The sequence below is a fragment of the Haemaphysalis longicornis genome, unplaced genomic scaffold (genome assembly GCF_048455015.1).
Source record: "Haemaphysalis longicornis isolate Haplotype H1 unplaced genomic scaffold, Haemaphysalis longicornis Haplotype H1 scaffold_1, whole genome shotgun sequence".
NCBI lineage: Eukaryota > Metazoa > Arthropoda > Arachnida > Ixodida > Ixodidae > Haemaphysalis > Haemaphysalis longicornis.
The window spans coordinates 226,059,131-226,077,131 of NW_027526203.1; the positions used below are offsets into that span (position 1 = coordinate 226,059,131).

General features: G+C 46.0%; 2 protein-coding genes across 3 annotated transcripts in view; both read right to left on the reverse strand.

Annotated features, from left to right (window-relative positions):
• Positions 1-18,001, reverse strand: part of LOC144142455 (uncharacterized) — a 180,974-nt gene that overhangs the window by 19,500 nt on the left and 143,473 nt on the right. The gene's annotated exons all lie outside the window — the stretch shown is intronic.
• LOC144142422 (uncharacterized) lies at positions 16,112-17,112 on the reverse strand. The gene has a single exon (XM_077673929.1). It carries the CDS (start codon positions 17,026-17,028, stop codon positions 16,231-16,233), a length of 798 nt encoding a protein of 265 aa, XP_077530055.1. The 5' UTR covers positions 17,029-17,112; the 3' UTR covers positions 16,112-16,230.

Consider the following 18,001-nt stretch of genomic DNA (forward strand, 5'->3'; position numbering starts at 1 on the left):
TTTGTAGAAAAGAGCGCACTGCAAGGTACATTTTCAGCTCTTTTATCGCCAGGTTTCTTGGTCAAACTTGCGACCGCTCAGAAACCTATTAAAATGTAGACAAAAATTACTGCCCATACACTTCAATAGTTTCAATAGCTCGGTAGTTTCAGTAGCTCAAAAACCTGGAAAAGCAACTCTAAATTAGAAACCGCGCAGAAAGCAAGCCTTTTCTCCCAATATATTAGCTGCACAAAAGTGGTTGCATTAATGAACTCCAAAGTAGTCACTTCTGAAAAAACTGTGATGAGCTGCACCTGCTCCTTTTTCAGGGCAAAGTGCAGAAAAATGTTGGCTCTCTTACCTTGGGTTTGCTACCTAGAAAGGGGCGCTTGCTGCCTACTAGTGTTTCTTCATATTCCTCAATGCATAGCACTCACAAGGCCCCGTGGCCTCACACCGGCTGCTTGGGGCATTCAGTGTTCGTACATGCTTCAAAAGCAAGAATTCAAGGGTTTTCAAAGACTTTCAAGGACCAGAAAACACATTTTCAAGGTCCCCATCTAATGTTTTATCTGGGATTATTTTTAACTTTTCCAACAAAACGCAAAAGTTTTTTATTGCATGATACCTAAGCACATTCGTGCACATTTAGATAGGTGCTAACGGGTTTGTATATGCTCCCCCAGCTTTATTTTTTTTCTTCATGGCTGGCATTTAGAGGTTTTTCTTTTTTTCTTTGTGTTTTGCTGAGGCTGTTTGATTTCTAAACTTAGTTAATGTTGCCTGCATCTCCTGCTTTGTCAGCAAGAGTATCAGCTGAAATTAAATTGAGCAAGTGTTGCTTCAAGGCAGGATGAACTATGCACACGTCCACCATTTTCACGTAAAAGCAAACGTAGATGGAGCGTATGAGGCACAGCAAACATGCAATGAGCAAGCGTCCACAGACTAGATGGAAGATACAAGATAGAGAACCGAAACTGGCTTTCACTGGATTGTGTCGTGATATGGATTGGATTTACAAGTGCCTGCTCCCAATGTTGCCTTGTAATAATGAAAATCCACCTGAAACTTGATTGTTACAATGTTTCTTCACATTTGCTATCACCTAAAATTCTTGTAAAAAGACGGGGCCATTGATTCTCTCAGGAAAAATCAAGGGTTTTCAAGGACCATTTAAAAATTCCAGGACTTTCCAGGCCTTGAAATTGACACTTCTAAATTCAAGGGTTTTCAAGGTTTTCAAGGACCTGTGCGAACCCTGGGCATTAGTGCCTCGCAGGCAACACACCCATCCCCCCACCAGAAGAATATGTGCATGTGCACCTATTTTGTGCTCGCGTGTGCTGTTGTGATGTGCAATACCTTGCACGCAGTAGGTGCCTTCGTTCTGTGCACAGAGATAAACCTTGGCTGGATCTTTTTTGTTATTGTAGCATTGCCACGAACCTCGCAATCGGGCTCTTTGCTCGCCCAAATATGGAATTATGGTTGCTTTGCTACGTGGATAATGATAAGCCATGACTAGCCCTGTTTTGCCAGGTGCTCAATTCTAAAGCGCATGCAATTTTGAGACGCATTTTCTGGAAAAATAGTGTGTTACAATCGGGCAAATATGGTAATTTAAAGGCAGGGGCCTTGCCTACTGTTGCGTACCCACCCTCATTGTGCCTGCCCACAGTACAGCCCCCTGGCCGGTGCAGTGGCTCGATTGGAAAACCAACTGGTCAGGAGTCAGTGGCCGGACCTGTTTCTTGGGAGGGAATATTGCTCAGGCCACGAGCTTGTATGTGGAGGTTGTGGGGGGACAGGTGAAACGCATTCTTCCGTGCATTTCGACAGGAACCGCACAACCAGTAGCAAAACCTTGCAACTGGCTCACGAGACTGCCCGGCAGGTCACATTCACTTTATTTTGCACCAACGGCCACGGTGGCCAGTGGTGTGGTCATGTGCGTGCTGGCTTCCGATCCCACCGTGCATGGTATGCTGTTCCTGCGATAGCATGTGACTCGACGCCTAAAGACTGACCCTTGTTGGTCTCCCGCATGCACTCTCTCACAGAGGAACCCCCTTTCAACAGGCGCAGCTGAAACGTGTGCACATTCTTGTGAGGACTGCTGTTGGTGCTTGGAATAGGGAGTGCCTTGCCCCTGCACCACGATGACAGGAATTTAACCTGAGCCCACGCATTGCTTAGCAATGGAGAGCCCCCCTGCCATGAGCAGCAGCAGTGCTGTTCTGTCGTAAACTGTCTGCACCTCTCCGGCAATAGAGAAACATATTTGTCACAAAAGCATTGGAGTCCATCTATCGTACACAAGTATTCAAACGTGTTCAAGCCTTGAAAGAGCATTCAAGTAAATTTATAAAATTTCTGTTCATGCCTTGATTCCATAGACAAACTTAAATAAACATAATTGTCACATGCCTCCATACAATAAAGTACCGTACTTACCCGATTCTAACGCGCCCCTGATTCTAACGCGCACCCAATTTTCCTGGCAAAAAAAACTAAAAAACTTGCACCTCCGATTGTAACGCGCACGGAACTTTGTGACCCAGACAAACCAGACAAACGAATGCGAGAGAAATGGGCGATTTATTTCCCGAAGTAATCTCACTCATCTCACTCCTCGTCGCTTTCCGCTGACCACAACATCTCGTCTTCGGTGCTGTCAAGAGTGTTCGCGATGCCACACTTCTGAACGAACGAACTTCTGAACGATCAGGGCCCACGCCTCGCACACCCATTCCGCGAGCTTCTCCAGAGGCGCACGCTTCAGCCGACCGCTCGTTTTGAACGCGTGAGAGCCGCTGCTGCCATTGCTGTTATCAAGCGCGCAAGTGGAACGATTTGACGATTTGTGTGAACGCCGATATAAAAGCCTAGGCACCTATGCTTCTTGCGTTTGAAAAATTGTTGCTAAAGGCTTTGGCGCCATCTTGAGATGGCGATGGGTGGGACGAAATTTTCGCTGTTTCGGCAGTTTGGTTTTCGTATCCGATTCTAACGCGCATGCGATTTTTCGGTCTATTTTTCCGGAAAAAAGGTGCGCGTTAGAATCGGGTAATTACGGTAGTATTTAATTTATGAATGTGGAAATAAAGAATATCATGCAAAAAGAAGAAAAACATCATGCACTGTCTGCACCGGCCGCCACAACTATAGTAGTGATGTAAAACTATATGCAAGCTTTTTGCATGTGATCGGATGTCCAAGCTTTTAAAGTTATGCATACGCATTTGTGGTTGTGTCAATGACCTTTGTTGAAGGAAGATCTTTCAACAAAGGTCCACAGGTCCACGCACAAGTAAATGGAGCACGGGAGCGGTGGCCGAATTGCATTGCTGTGCCACGTAGGAGTGCCAATGGGAACCAAGGAGCGGCGTTCTGCGGGCACGTTTGCACCGACTCCGCCACCCTATCTGATATGCTTAATCGCTGCTCTGCTGGCATGACAGTTTTCAAAGAGCAGCACTGGGCTATCCGGTGGCGCTGTTACGTTGCTGGCAGCAATGACCGAATCCGCCGCTTCTGGGTTCGCACAAACTATGCGCGCTCGGAATCGTGATTTGTTGCGCTCAGCAAAGTGCAGTTATGAAAGTCTTGTTCATAGGCGGCATAGTATTGCCGGTTTTTCTGGTTTCTAGCAGTGTGCCTATGCCATGCAAGACACAGACCTTTTCGTACATCTGGAAATAGCGAGCCGCAGCGCCGAGGTCTCCACCTGGACGTTGTGCTTATTGAAAAGCAACTGCCTTCGGCGTCGCAAACGCAGAGAGAGAGAGAGAGAGAGAGAGTGTGTGTGTGTGTGTGTGTGTGTGTGTGCGCGTGCGTGCGTGTGCACGTGTAGGGGGGGACCAATCCAGTTTGTGTTATCACGTCCTGCGGCAGCCGTGCTCCCTCAAATCACAAATGCAAAGGAAGCTAAAGCTGCGCTTGCGGTATGCAAATCCTGCAGCAACGGCTAATGTGGAAAAACAAAGACGAAATAAAGACCACACCTCTGTTTTTGAGTCAGCTTCTTTTGAGCGATGACAAATAAGTGGATGCATTCACATGCCGAGACAGGACAAAAATGGAGACCCTCTCAGTGGCAGTGGCGCCTGCAGTGGAGCAAGCTGTCCTTTAATGAAACCGGCGCCGTAGTTTCATGACCAATAAAAGCACTGAAGGACTCTGGTGAGGGCAAAGTATGGAAAACTGTAGCCTTGCTATCTTGGGCCTGCTATTTGGTAGAGTATTTTTTTTTTTTTTTGACATTTCTGGTCACAAGAAGTACCCTTAACAGACAAAACACAAGTTTGGTTCATTCGAAAGATTGCCGCGTTAGAATAACACTGACACCATTTTTATGCAAACTTCACTTAAATGAGCTCTATAATTAGGAAACAAGAGAATAGCTATGTTAACCAATAGCTCATTTCCCGCACTAGAACCTATGATGTAGTATGGGCAGCTGTGCGCAGTGGTGAGACAGCTGAATCAGATTTGGGAGCAGTTTTTGGAGCAGCGAAATCTCGATTTCGGAACAGAAGAACCTTGATTTCTCGATTTCGGAACAGAAGAACCTTGATTTGGAGCAGAATGATGACATTTCTCGCGTCACCTTAGGAGCCTAAAAATCAAATTTTTGGCAACTCGGGGGGGGGGGGGGGGGGAGGGGGGGGAGGGGGGGAAGGGGGTGGGGGAGTGCACTTTTTAATGGGTTTTGAACGTGCATAACACTGAAACAGCCTTTCAATTAAGTTTTTCTACTAGAGTATCACAAGACACGAACTGCACTACCTTTTTACAAGCCATTTTTAATTCTCAGGCTCTATGCATAGATAGCATGGAGTGCCATTGAAAACATTGAGTTGAAAAGCTAAGCAATCGTAAGGCATTTTCATTATCATGTGAATGCCGAAATTATTATTTTTGCAATCCCAGACTCGGCTTTACACACAATTGTAGAGGCATGGCAAAAATTGTGCAAAGCGAGGTGACAATCTTCACACCCCACCAGCCCTCCCATTTCAATACCCAAGGTGTGCATTCACTACGATCGCAATTTGAAGAATGTTGTTATGTTTAGCCACCTCCCTCTTGGCATTAAATTTCACTTCAGATAGATAAACCATTATTACTAGCGTGCAACAATAGCCCATCCCGCTACCAGCCACTGCTTGAATATTTTGCGGCGATGTAGCCTGCGCCGCCATTTCTGCAGTGTCGATTGTCCCATTTCCGCCACTCGCAAGCTCGCTGTCAAAGGCAGCAATAACTCAGCGTTTTATTGCAACACCACAATGAGTCCGAAATTTCCCTTCAAGCACGCACCGTGCCTCGCACTCGAGGCCAGAACACGGTAAATTCACGGGCCCCACGTTGTTTTTGATGAATTCCCATTCTTGGAGTCACGCAACTTCCCTCAACAGATCAAACGACTAATTGTAAACCCAGCCACCCCCATAACCAAAAAACTCCCACCTCCCTTCGCGGGAACCCCTGTGTAGATGCGACGCATGGGGGTTCACGTTGCAGCGTTGGACAGCGGAGGATCGGCGCTGGAACGATGGAGCGGAGCGGCGCAGGCACCGCGTTTTATAGCGCGCAAAATGGCGAGGGGACGCGCTGGCGCCAGTGCTACAGTGCCTAGAATATACTGGCTAGTGTGCTGAGGGCGGGCGCGGAGGTGGCCCCGACCGTGATGACTGGCGGCGGCGCCCGCTTGGGGCGCTGCTGTGCGAGAGGGTGCATGTGCGCGCCGTCCGCGCCAGCCCGCGCAGCGTTCCGCGTGCTCCCCAAGCGCTGGGAAGCTTCAAGTTAGCCGAGTAGCGCGAAGCGGGCGTTTACTTTTTTCGTGTGTTTGGAGCGTTCGTTACAAAACGCCATGCTATATAAGAACTACGCGAGTACTTTTAGAATGCACGCATTTTGCTAAACTCAGTGTAGATAAATGTGTGGCGTAAACTTCGCCGTCTCCTCCCGCCTTAAAAAAACTTTACTTGTCAGTAACCACCCAACCGATTTTTTATTTACTTTGCTTCTGAGAGCAGAAATATCACAGGAAGTTTGAAACCCCTTACCACATGGCCTGCATTCTGCCAGAGATGAAGTGAAAACAAAATAGTAATGGCAAGTATGTCAAGCAAATAACCGGACACTAAAGCAACGTTTGAGATTCTGCGCTGCGCTGCTTATTCTGGGCTGGTGACGTTAGTTTGCGACACTCTCTCAATCAAAGGAGATAAGATAACATGTGCGGCAATATCTGAGGTGAAATAGAAAACATTATGGCAGCGACATTTAAAGCGACACCTTCGATTTGTTTAAAATGAACATCCATGGATATTTGTAAATGTCTCCAAAGGACAGTCGTTGCCGAAGACATAATTAACAACCTACAATTCACCTATTACGGCATTAAATAACTACACAGAACATGAATTATATTTCAGAACTCCTGTCGTAATGACAATAATATTGGCGTTCGAAATCTCAAAGCAGCTATTGTGCTTCACCAGGCAGTAAATTAAAAACATTGTTATATCTGCTACTTTAAATTATCTTTCACAAAGGGCCTGACCAACAATATAAACCACGATTTATTACACGTTAACCAATTCCAGAAGTTTCCTCGTGATTCAACTAACCTACTTAGTAGGTATACCTCAGTGTGATGTTAAGAACTGAAGCACTGTGTTCAATGCAGCATATGTAGAGGCTGGTGTATGCCAAAACAGGTCAACTATTTAACCTGTTTGCCTTTTTGCATCCTAAAAAACAAGCTTTTTCAGCCAAAGCCTTTTTTTCACACCACTTTTTAATTCTTTCGCTACCGCAGAAAATTGACCAATTTTGGGGGGTCCAAGAAAACATTTTTTTTTCTGCTAAAAAAATATTTAGGCACTAATTGCATGAGCAAAAAATGCAGATTATTTAACGGCCTTTCCAATAACACCAGTTTTTTAAAGGTTTTCATATATCATAGTTGTGAAAAAAAATATCAAAATCAAAAGTTTTGTCAAGTTGTCGAAAAAAATGATAAAAAAGGAGTTGTGTATATCAAACCACCGGTAGTAGAAAAAAATTAGAATATACATTTTGCAGGGAAACATTTCAAAAACACACCCTAAAAAAAATGTCGACTTGCGCGGAACAGTTTTTCAGATATAAAAAAAAAATGTTAGCACGCACGGTGCCCGTGTCATGCGGTGAAGCCCAACCTCTAATTCAAACTGTGCAATTTTGGGTGGTTCCTTGGAATAAATCTGGCGGTTTGACGTTATCAGAGGCACCAATTTGCCCCCACATAACGTAAAAACATCTTGTCAATGGCTGACTTTGCATTTACAGCGAGCACAATATTTGGGACAAGCACGCGATGCAGAAAAAAACATGCATGAAGTTGAAAACGGAACGCCGTGGCTGATGTTTGTTGTCGTTCACGGTCAGTTATCTCTCAAAACATAAAGCTGAGCTTTATTATCATCTTCTTACTCACAATTGTAGCCTTGCTCGCAAAAATGAGGTACGATGAGCTAGAATCGTCCCCTGCGATCTTTGGCCGAGTAGCAGTCGCGCGCTAAAAAAGATCAGCACAACGAGCCTCCTCTATTGCAGCGCCACCTAACATTTTTCAAATGAAACAGTACAAAAACTTATCAGAGACTCCGTCCGAATAGACAGTTCAACTAAGCAGCAACATTAGACACCCGGATATACCCTCGCATGAAAACGAAACTGGAAGGCGAACAGCTGGCAGTGTAAGGCCGGTTTGAAGCGCTGTCCTCGGCGGAACAGATATCTGGCGACTGGGTGTGACCTTTTGACTTGCATCTGAAGTTCATATCGCAGAAATTGGGTTAGGGTGGGGGAAAATGAGGAGTGGCGTGCTTTGTTCGAGGATCAGTCGCGGACGCTTCAGGCGCCATGGCAGGTAGCCTTGAAGTTGGGTAACTGCGTAGTTGCGCTAAATATGAATTTCGCGATGAAGAAACGAAACCGAAACTGTTGTAAACTGTTTCGGAATGGTCCTGGGGTAAGTAGAACTACCAGAGTACTTAGGACAACTTGCGCAAAGGCAATAAAACTGCATAAAATCATAAAGTAGCTTTGCAACCAGGCACTGCTTGACATTTTCAGCCGATTTCTGGGATTATTACTGTCAGAGCGTGAACCTGACGATTGAAAATCGTTTGCTAGTTCCCCATTCACGCCCTGATAGCAAAAAACAAGCGCTGGTGCAGAGTAATTACGAGTTGCACGCATTCTTCGTTGATAGCCTTGAGGCGCGATGACCACGCCACTTTTCCACAACCAGGTGATTCAAAAGTGTGTCAAAAATCACGTTTCCGTTGCAAAAATGAAAACAAAACTGATTTTGAAAGGCCATTTTCTGATCTAACTCCGAACAGCTTTACTTGTTCGAGAAACGCCTGGAACGCTATGAAAAGGCGCTCCCAAAAGTATCGATCAAATTGATCGATTTTGATAGGCGCGGTAGCGAAAGAGTTAAGTGCTCTGTCTCAATGAGTCGGGCCACTGGCAAGTGTATGAATTAGATCTAGGCAATCTGGAAACTATAAAAATGACAAAAAATATGAAAACAAAAATCTGTGCAAATGTGCAATAAATTTACTGCAGACATGAAACGAAGTACTTTATTTACAGAACACTGAACACAATAATTGAAAATAGAACATTAAAAAAAACCTCCGTCAGGCACAGATGGCCTGACGGAGGTCCTCAGCCCTCTAAACACTCAGCAACGTAAATTTCAGCACTCTTGTCTATGCATGGAATCGAACAGAGCAAATAGTTCTTACAAATATGGGAATAGGAAAAAAATTATAAAGCAATTAGGAAGGGAGTATGAGAAATGTTGTGAGCAAAAAAAAAAAACAACAAAGAATTACAGCACAATTGAGAGAATTCTCTGTCGTCGGAAAATAAACAAAAATAAATATATTTGTCTACGCATACATATACACACTTATACATAGTTCTACACAGAAAGAGACGCGCTCAACTACTAACTGCAAGGCAAAGAACGGTAATATGAAAAAAGTGTGGGTATCTCGAACAAACAAATTAGGTACTCACGGAAGGAGTCAAATGAGAACTATACACACTTCACACTACTGGCAGCGTCGCAACTTTAGGTGTTTTTGTCGCTGCCTTTGACCTTCTCTTTCCTTGTTCAGGCCCTTAACATAAAACCAATCGGGCTGGAAGCTTTTCGAGGACATCTCAAGTCTTCTGGCGGCGTTCTCATTGATGTAACGTTTAATCCAGGCCCGCCTTCACTTGCTAGTTGCGTGCGTGCGTGCGTGTGTGTGTGTGTGTGTGTGTGTGTGTGTGTGTGTGTGTGTGTGTGCAAGCAATACATTACTTCAACCATTATAGCAACTTCGTTCAAATGTCGTACACCGAAGTATCCTCGCAGTTTGCTGTAAAGATTGGAACTGCTTTTCCCCAGTTCGAGGAGCCTGCAGGCACTGGACATGGACATTGCAAAAAGTATCCGTCCGAGTCTGGCTGGCACATATTTTCCGATAAGCTTGGGCAGTGTATTTCATATGCGAGCAACGAAGGCTGCTCTTCTGTGACAGACATGGCGAAACTTCAAATCCGTGAAAACTTTGAAGGTTCATTCCCAGATGTTTATGTTGTTGTTACATTTTTTTGTGCTTGTCGGTAATGAATTTCACTTGCGAAGGTCATTCAGCCAGCTGAAATTGATCAAAAACCGCTTTGATCAGTGGTGACTGAGAGCTGCCTCGGCGATTTGTCGCTGCTAAGCGTGGGGACAGAGATTCTTAAAGGAGTACTGACACGAAATTTCAAAGCGGAGATAACTATGTAAAACGCTTCCTTTTTATCAGGAGATATCTCCCAACAAGTTTCAACAGCAACCGTTCAGCGAAACATATTTAAAATCCATTTTAATCTTCGCCCGCACGAGAAAGCCCGAGCGGGCCAACGTGACATCATCTGCTACGTGCCCCAAACTGCCGACGTCGGGGCTCCCGTGACGAAGCCGACGCGCTGGCTGTGGTTGGCGCGCGCTGCTCGGGCGTGTGTACACGTCATGGTTTTGGGACTGACGTCATGCTGCCCGGGCCTGTGGGGACGGCGAAGACCTCGGCCGGTCTGGACGCGCGCGTGCGCTCGCTCCCGCGCTCTTCGAGAGAGGCAGCGATACGGCAAGAATGGTGACGCCATGTCATACATGCTGTCATGGCGGCCGCTCGGCGTTTTTTTGTCGAAACCGAAACAGGCACGAATAAACGACGCCGTAAATGAATGTTTACGCTGCGCTCGACCGTCTAATCTGTCATTCTATGATTAGTGGGCTGGTAGGCACGCATAGCAGCGAAAAAAACGTAACATAAAAATTTCGTGTCAGTACTCCTTTAAAAGCGTCAATGGTGAGGATATCATCATCAAACTAGCAAGTGAAACGGAAACGCTTGGAGAAACTTGCAGAACTTTTTATCTATTCCTAATACACGAATAAAAACAAAGCATGCTAATACGTACACATGCCCGATTTCAAGGTTGGATTTCGTCGAAACGCGCGTAAGGTATAGAAAATTTTGTGTATTTATTTAGTCATTTAAGAGGAAAAGAGCCGCATGCAATAGGAATGTGTCTTTTTCTGTTATAAATATATATAGTGCCTGCAAAAATGTAAATCTGTTACCTGTTTAACAGTGAACTATGTTTTATTATTAAAATATTTTTGTGATGTTCGGTATCCATCTCATTTCCTGAAAGCGCCACTTTTTCTAATAGATTTAGCTCCCCGCAGGTTCAGAATATTTTATTAATAAACCATGCAAATTAAATTTCCCGCTCAGTCGGCATATACCATATACTGCCTTAAGAGAGCTTAAATTTGGGTTTTTGGATGAAATCACAAAATAGCCAGGCAATTGGTAGCTTATTTACAGTAAGGATGGGCGAACAGTTTCTCAAAAAGGACTACCTGTTAACTTCGGCAGTGCTTACACGCCGCCGACCAAAGCGTGGGCTGCCGAATACGCCGCCGCGACAGAGGAGCTTGGCGGCTTTCATGCACCCTCTCGCCGAGCAGCGCCCCTTGCGGCCTCTGTGCGCAGTCATCGCCGGCGGAGCCACCCTCTCCCGTAGAGAATGCGCGCGCTCCGCACACTAGCCAATATATTCCAGGCACTATACCAGTGCGCCTGCCGCGGCTATGACGCAACACAATCCACTTTAATCCAATCCAATCCAAGCCAATCCAATCCAATCCAATGCCCCTCGCGAGAGAGTGTTCGCTATCGGAGAGGAGAGGGGGTGAGCGGCGGAGAGCGCAGCTCGCGCAGCGAGGAGAATGGGGGAGGGGCGGACGCCAACGACGCCGACGCCGGATGCAGGGACAAGGCGGGTGAATGAGATGCATTCGCATCTAAAACCACAGTAGAAATCGGGGAAGAGCACTCTGCCTGAACCACGAGCAACTGCTCTGCCCCACAGCCATGTTTTCCAATATTCACCACACCAAGACGCCCAGTAATGTCGTTCTGGAGATACGGCGCTCCAAAAATTGCTGTTTTTATCAATTTTCACCAGTAGTTTGTCGCCCGAGTACACATGTATTTTTTCTCCAGGACTTTGCAATTTTAAGTTTTCCATGGGAAAACTTTAAAAAACTTACAGAATATAGGTAACATGTGCAACCCGACATGGTGACCTTCGAAAAAACCATCTTGGGGACAATTTTATGCGAATTTTTTTATTGAATGATCAATCAATTAAACCTTTACAAAAAACAGGATCACCTTGGGGGTGCTGGAAAATTATGCCGTCAGTAAGCATTTTTCCCCACTGAAACTGGCGGGAGCATTAAAATACTTGGCCCTCAGACTGTTTTGGAGCAGCTTGGTGCAATTTTTGCAATTTTCAAGCTTTTGGAGCAGCCTGGCGCAGGAAAGCAAATTTTTATCAAAAGTGCGCAAAATGCGCAGCTGTCTCACCCCTGTGCGCGGCAAAATCTAACTAAACGGGTTATAAGGTTGCAGAACGAGCTATTTAAGGTTGCAGAACGAGTAAGAATGGTGGGGAAAATGGAACTTACGAATGCATATGTTAGTACAGAAGCACCAGTGCGTACTGCGTGCACTATGCCGGTTACAGCTGCACAGCCGCCCAGCGCGTTGAGCTTACACGGGACAACTAGCATAGGCGACGTTGTCTTCTGTGACTCTGTTTATCAAGCATACCCAATGTTTCAGGAAACAAGTACTATCAACCGTAACAGACATTATCCAGCCACAAATCCAGACAAAAACAAAGTGAGGGTGGACAGCGGCCCCAAGCAGTATGGTGGCACCATCTAGGAGAAATGACAAGGCGTTCCGCTGTTCTCTGCAGCCACATACTCGCGTGATTACGCTCACTTCAGTATTTGTCATGGATGCGTAATCGCAGACATACACGATTCAGCGGGAGAATCAAAATTATGGCTTAAATTAATTAATTTCTCAGTGAATAAAGCATTTGCTGCCATAAAAGTGCTGGGGCACTATAAAACACTTAATCGTTCAAATAAAACAAACTTAAACTTGTATTTTGTCTGCATGGCCTCTTTAATTAAGGGGGGACGCGAATTTGAAAAACGAAAAATCTTGAAATAAGCGATTCCTGGAAAACCATGTATTTGGGTTGTATATGTCATAAACAACCTTTTCTGAAATTATCAGCTTCTAATTCATCATAAAAATGTAAAAAAACTAATATATAATCAGACGCGGCATCTTCCGAGAGGCAAGCAAATGCGAAACGGACCCCAACTTCGCACGAATGCAGCTGCCTTGCCGCTTTCAGTAGAGCCACCATTTTAATGTTGTTTTGTCTGTAGATCCTTGCGCTTTCCTTTCCCGCCATTAGTGCTAGCGGCTGAGGTGTGGCCCAGGCTTGATTCGCTTGTGATTGGGGGACTTGCAGCGCTTTCGAGTTTCCCGTGTCCTGCGTGCGAAGCTGCGATTGGATCGTGCGCGCGCTGCTCGGGCGAGCGAGCCGACGTGCGAATGCTATTTGCTGCTGCGCGTGATGACGTGCGCTTCTCCCCGGCTGGCAACCTGCGCCGCTCCACCAGATTCCTTGCGCCATTGTCTGCTTTTTGCCGCTCCTTTGTTGTTCTGCCTCACTGTTTACCACCTTTTCGTTCGCTTGACCGCTCATTCTACTTAGTTCTTTGCTATCCTTATGATTGCTGACGCGCTTCAATAGTTTGGAGTAGCCTGCCAGATCGGGTACGTGATCAGACACAATGTGCAGAGTGAAGTTCAGGACGCTACACGTGTTCGGTGTGCGGAAGCACTCCATGAAGCTTGTTCGCACGGCCAAGAAGGTGACCCAGAGCATCGCTAACGATTGTATCGGCGCTTCCAACGACTCATCTCCTGCCCTGTCTGTGCAAGACTTTGATGCTGCGAGTGTGTCCGACATCTCGAGCGCATCCACCTCGCCGAACGCGGACTCCATCTCCGGTCTCGCATCAACCTCGTCAAGCGGGAACGTGTCACGCACAGTTCACTTGGAGACACATTTCCTGACACACGAGGAGGTCAAGGCAGCGAACAGGCAACGTGCTGCTGTTCAAAACGAACTTGGTGCTATGCCAGCGACCCAGAGGAAGTTCCAAGCCATGGAGCCCTACCCTGTACCTGTCATCGATACAGGTGAAGGTGGGAAGTTAAGCTTAGTGCAAATGCAAGTAGTCCTTTGGTCCCTGATGCCCATAGAGCAGCATGCTTCATTGACTGCTGTTGAGACAGCACTGCATGAAGCCGTGGTGAGGTGCAATGCGGGCTGCTAAAGGGCCACTTGAGAAATATCTGCGTTTGTGGGGCTCATCACACCAGGCCATTTAGCCCTCCAGTGAGCTGCTGAAAAAGACGCCCTGCGCATGAACAAGGCCAGCAAACAAAAGCAGGAGAAGATGGAAAAGCGACAGAGGAGGAAGACAGTGCTGTTACGAATCAGCCCGCCGCTGGGCTTTGCTTCAACACTCCTCGGCTGGTCGGCGAAGCCTCCACTAGATGCGCCTTTCAAGCAGGCCCCCTTTGTCAGTGACTCACGCTTGCAGCCGACAATTCAAACAATTGTCGGCCGACAATTCAAGCTGTGACAGGCCTGGATCAGGTGCCTTGTTATCGGCGCGATCAAACTTCGATGGCGGCCGACGCAACACGCGGAGACTTGTCCCAAGGACGCAGAAGCTGTTGCGGAGACCTCCTCTCTCCCCGCTCTCGGACTCGGCGTGCGCCGCTACTACCGACTGCGCACGAACTCTGGAAAGAGCGTTGTATGTCTGTGCCGTTAGTGTCGGGTGCACAATCTAGAGGGAATGCTTGTTTCGACCGTTGGCGCTTTGGGTATAAATAAGACCCCCCCCCAAGCAGTGAATTAATGCTGTCACTCTGCTTGAATCCTGTACTGTAACACCTCGCCCGTCAGAGCATTGTTCTTTGGCTTCAGCTCATCTCTCGCTATGAAGTAAACAGTTACGTTAGCCTACGGCTTCTGGACTACTTCCCGGCTGCAACATAGGCTGGCCGCTCGCTTCAAACCACGCTACCACACGCATGTCGGAGGCGACGGAGCTCGGCTCTGGTCGGCCTTCCCGGATGCAACAGTGCACAAAGACATCTCTAGCTATGCTGCGGGGTCCTTTCAGAACTGAAAATGTGTACACAAACTTTGAAGGCCGTTTTCTCAAAACGAGCTTTTTCCCTTTTGTGAGTGCTTGTCCCAGTGATATCTCAAGATTTGGTTGCCAGATTTACATCCTGTTTTCTTTATTCTGTTCCTTTATAAATTTCTGAGGGCAAGACAAGCCCGTTTTTTTCCAAAATTTTTGCCTCTTGATTTTGTAAAAAATCAAAACAAAATCATGTTTGCATGTTTGATCAGCAACGCTAATTTTAGTGCTGTGCTAAACTTTTTCTGGTGAAAAATTTCGAAAAAAAACTGTCTTGCCCTGGGGTACTTATTCAGAAATACAGTAAAACCTTGTTACAAGAGACAGTGTGACAAGAGACATATGGTTATAAGAGACATTTGAATAAAGTTTTCCTATGTTTGCCATGTTAGCAACATCACATATAAGAGACCTTGGATACACTAGAGACACATTTCCCAGATTCCTTGGGTGCCTCTTGTAACGAGGTTTTACTGTAATCATAATGAATTTCATAGTCGTAGCACGCTTGGCTAATTCTCCAGGACTGGGATTAGAAACCCATACAAACCACTGTGGTACACTTAAATCTCGTTATAACGAAGTCAAACAGGCGCGAATTTTTTTCGTTATAACCATTAGTTCGTTATACAGGGTGTCTACCAAGTTGACATTTTCAAATTCCCTGAGTTTTCCAGGTTTTCCCTGAGTGATTTTGCTAAATTCCCTGAGTGACACAGAACTTCGTTTTAGGGCAAGGCAGGCCGACACCATGTCGCCAGATGCTGTCACACTCTAATAAGCATGTTATAAAATAAGAAAAGACATAATACAGTTTGAATGGTAACAAGTAATGTTTATTTCATTAAAAAACAACGCAAAAAAAAGCAAAATTTCACTGCTTTAAAGAGTTTATTTCGGTTTGGATCAGGGACACCTTCATCTCGGCATCAGCCAACACTTTCTGCTTCTTGAGCTCAAGCTCCTTCAAAGCGGTGGCCGCACGTTTCCTTTCCCGTTGATTCCTCAATGCATCGGCTCTTTCTTTTCTCGTCCTCTCCAGCTCTTCCTTCCATCGCGCGTTCGCCCCACGCACCATTTGAAGCATCCTCTTCGTCAACGGTACACTGGCAACTCCTCCAGCCGACGACACGGCGTCGAAGACAATTCGCTGGGCGACCAGAGATTGTTCCTTCTGATTTTCGACAAGGCAGTCCTTGTTGATGGAAAATCCCCGCTCAACAGACGCATTTCCGTGCGAAAGAGAGAGAATTATCTTGGCGAAAGTGAACAGTTCATTGTTTGAGCCACAGACACCTGCCCAAAGGGCGTCCAGCCGATGCGTGCTTCGGTCAAAACATTTCAACGCTGCCTGCGTAGAGGCTAAAGAGCACACATGCTTGTAGGACCGCAAAGTGCGATCTGCTTCTGCTCCGGTCATCCATTGATGTTCTGTTAAAACTTCGAGTGCCTCACTTAAACGCCTTTCCCCAAGCTCGGGAATCAGCGCGCACGCGGGATCCAGACACGACGATCCCCTCGTCAGTTTAAACTTCAATGGTGACCTTTCTACGATCTTTTTTGGCGCAGTTCTTCACAAAAGTGGCGCAGTCCTTTCTGAATGCACGGACAGTCAAATCTGAAAGTTTTGGGGCCTTTCGAAGTGCATTCCTCGTCGCAAAGCCAAGGTCAATCTTGGGCGTTCCAAGAATGTTCGCAGGTTGGTCCATGTCCACCTTTACCAACTTCAGTGGGCTGTCCGCTGCCATCATTACTTCTTTCTTTACTATTCTACTCATTAACAATCGCAGAAGATTTTCCAACGCTGTTCCAAGAAATGGAAACATCGGCGAATCAGTCTGGAACTGAGCCAGGAACGGCTGGAGTTCTTCCGCGACACTAAGCATAAAGGTTAGCTTCGCAGGCAGCAGGGGGTCACGGATGGCTGTTTCGACCACGCCGTAGCTGACACTAGTCGGTCGCTTGTTCTCGTTTCGACACGACTCAACGTAGGCCTTTAGATACGGCAGAACCTCAAGAGCCCTCGAAATTACACGCATGTTTTCAAGCCACCGCACAGCACAAAACTTCAAAGGGTAGATGTTGCTCTCGGTGATGCGTGCGTATTCAGCACGTCGGGCGGGTACGCATTTGAACAAATTGTAGATAGCCCGGAGAAATTCTACGAGTTGCCACCCTGTTGCCGCGTGTCCGGTTTTGAACGCACCATTCACAACATGAAGGCCGCAGCTTCCAACTTCGAGAATCTGGGGGCTGTCACTGGAATCGCAGAGTTCTTGCTTGATCTCACGAAGAAATTTCATGTTTACGTTTGGCCCGTCCATTGATATCTGAAGAATTTTGGACCGTGAGAGTCCATCTGTGGCACTTTTAAATGCGGACACCAATTCATCGGCCCGCGTGCGACCAAGAAAGCATGACGTCAGGTAGCGCGTTTTCACGCACTCCTCTGCCTCCGACCAAAAGCGAACCAACACGTCCATTTGCTCCTTTTGTGCAACTTTCGCTTGTCTTAAAACAACTGGTCTTAAAACAACTTCTTTTATTTTCAAGTAAACTCTGTGAAACTTGTCAGTCTTGCTGCTTTTTTCCCACTGATTTCAAATATGCCAGTATTTTTTCAGTTGGTCAATTAGTTACCAAGATAATTAGAGATAATTAGCCATTTTGCCCCAACAATTAACAAAACAGTGTTGCTCACAAAACTGTAATCTTTATATTTTCCATTACTATGAACCCTGCTGAATGCAATCTTGGAAACAGTTTTTTGATGCACCGCTTGGAACTAATTTTACGACTCATTAAACTTCGGTAGCACCAGTGGCAAGGAACCATTTTCAGTGCCCATTTCAAACACCGAAGTTTAATGAGCTGTAAAATTAGTTCCAAGCGATGCATCAAAAAACTGTTTCCAAGATTGCATTCAGCAGGGTTCATAGTAATGGAAAATATAAAGATTACAGTTTTGTGAGCAACACTGTTTTGTTAATTGCATGGGCAAAAATGGCTAATTATCTCTAATTATCTTGGGAACTAATTGACCAACTGAAAAAATACTGGCATATTTGAAATCAGTGGGAAAAAAGCAGCAAGACTGACAAGTTTCACAGAGTTCACTTGAAAATTAAAAGAAATTGTTTTAAGACCAGTGTCCCCCCTTAACGACTCGTCAAACGCCACGACAAGGTGCGAGGCTTGGCTCACTTCCGACACGAGGATCTCTTTAAAGAACGGCGCAAGACCATAGACAACTGTATATCCCACCTTGTCTTTGCCAAGCTGCACTTTCTTGGCTGT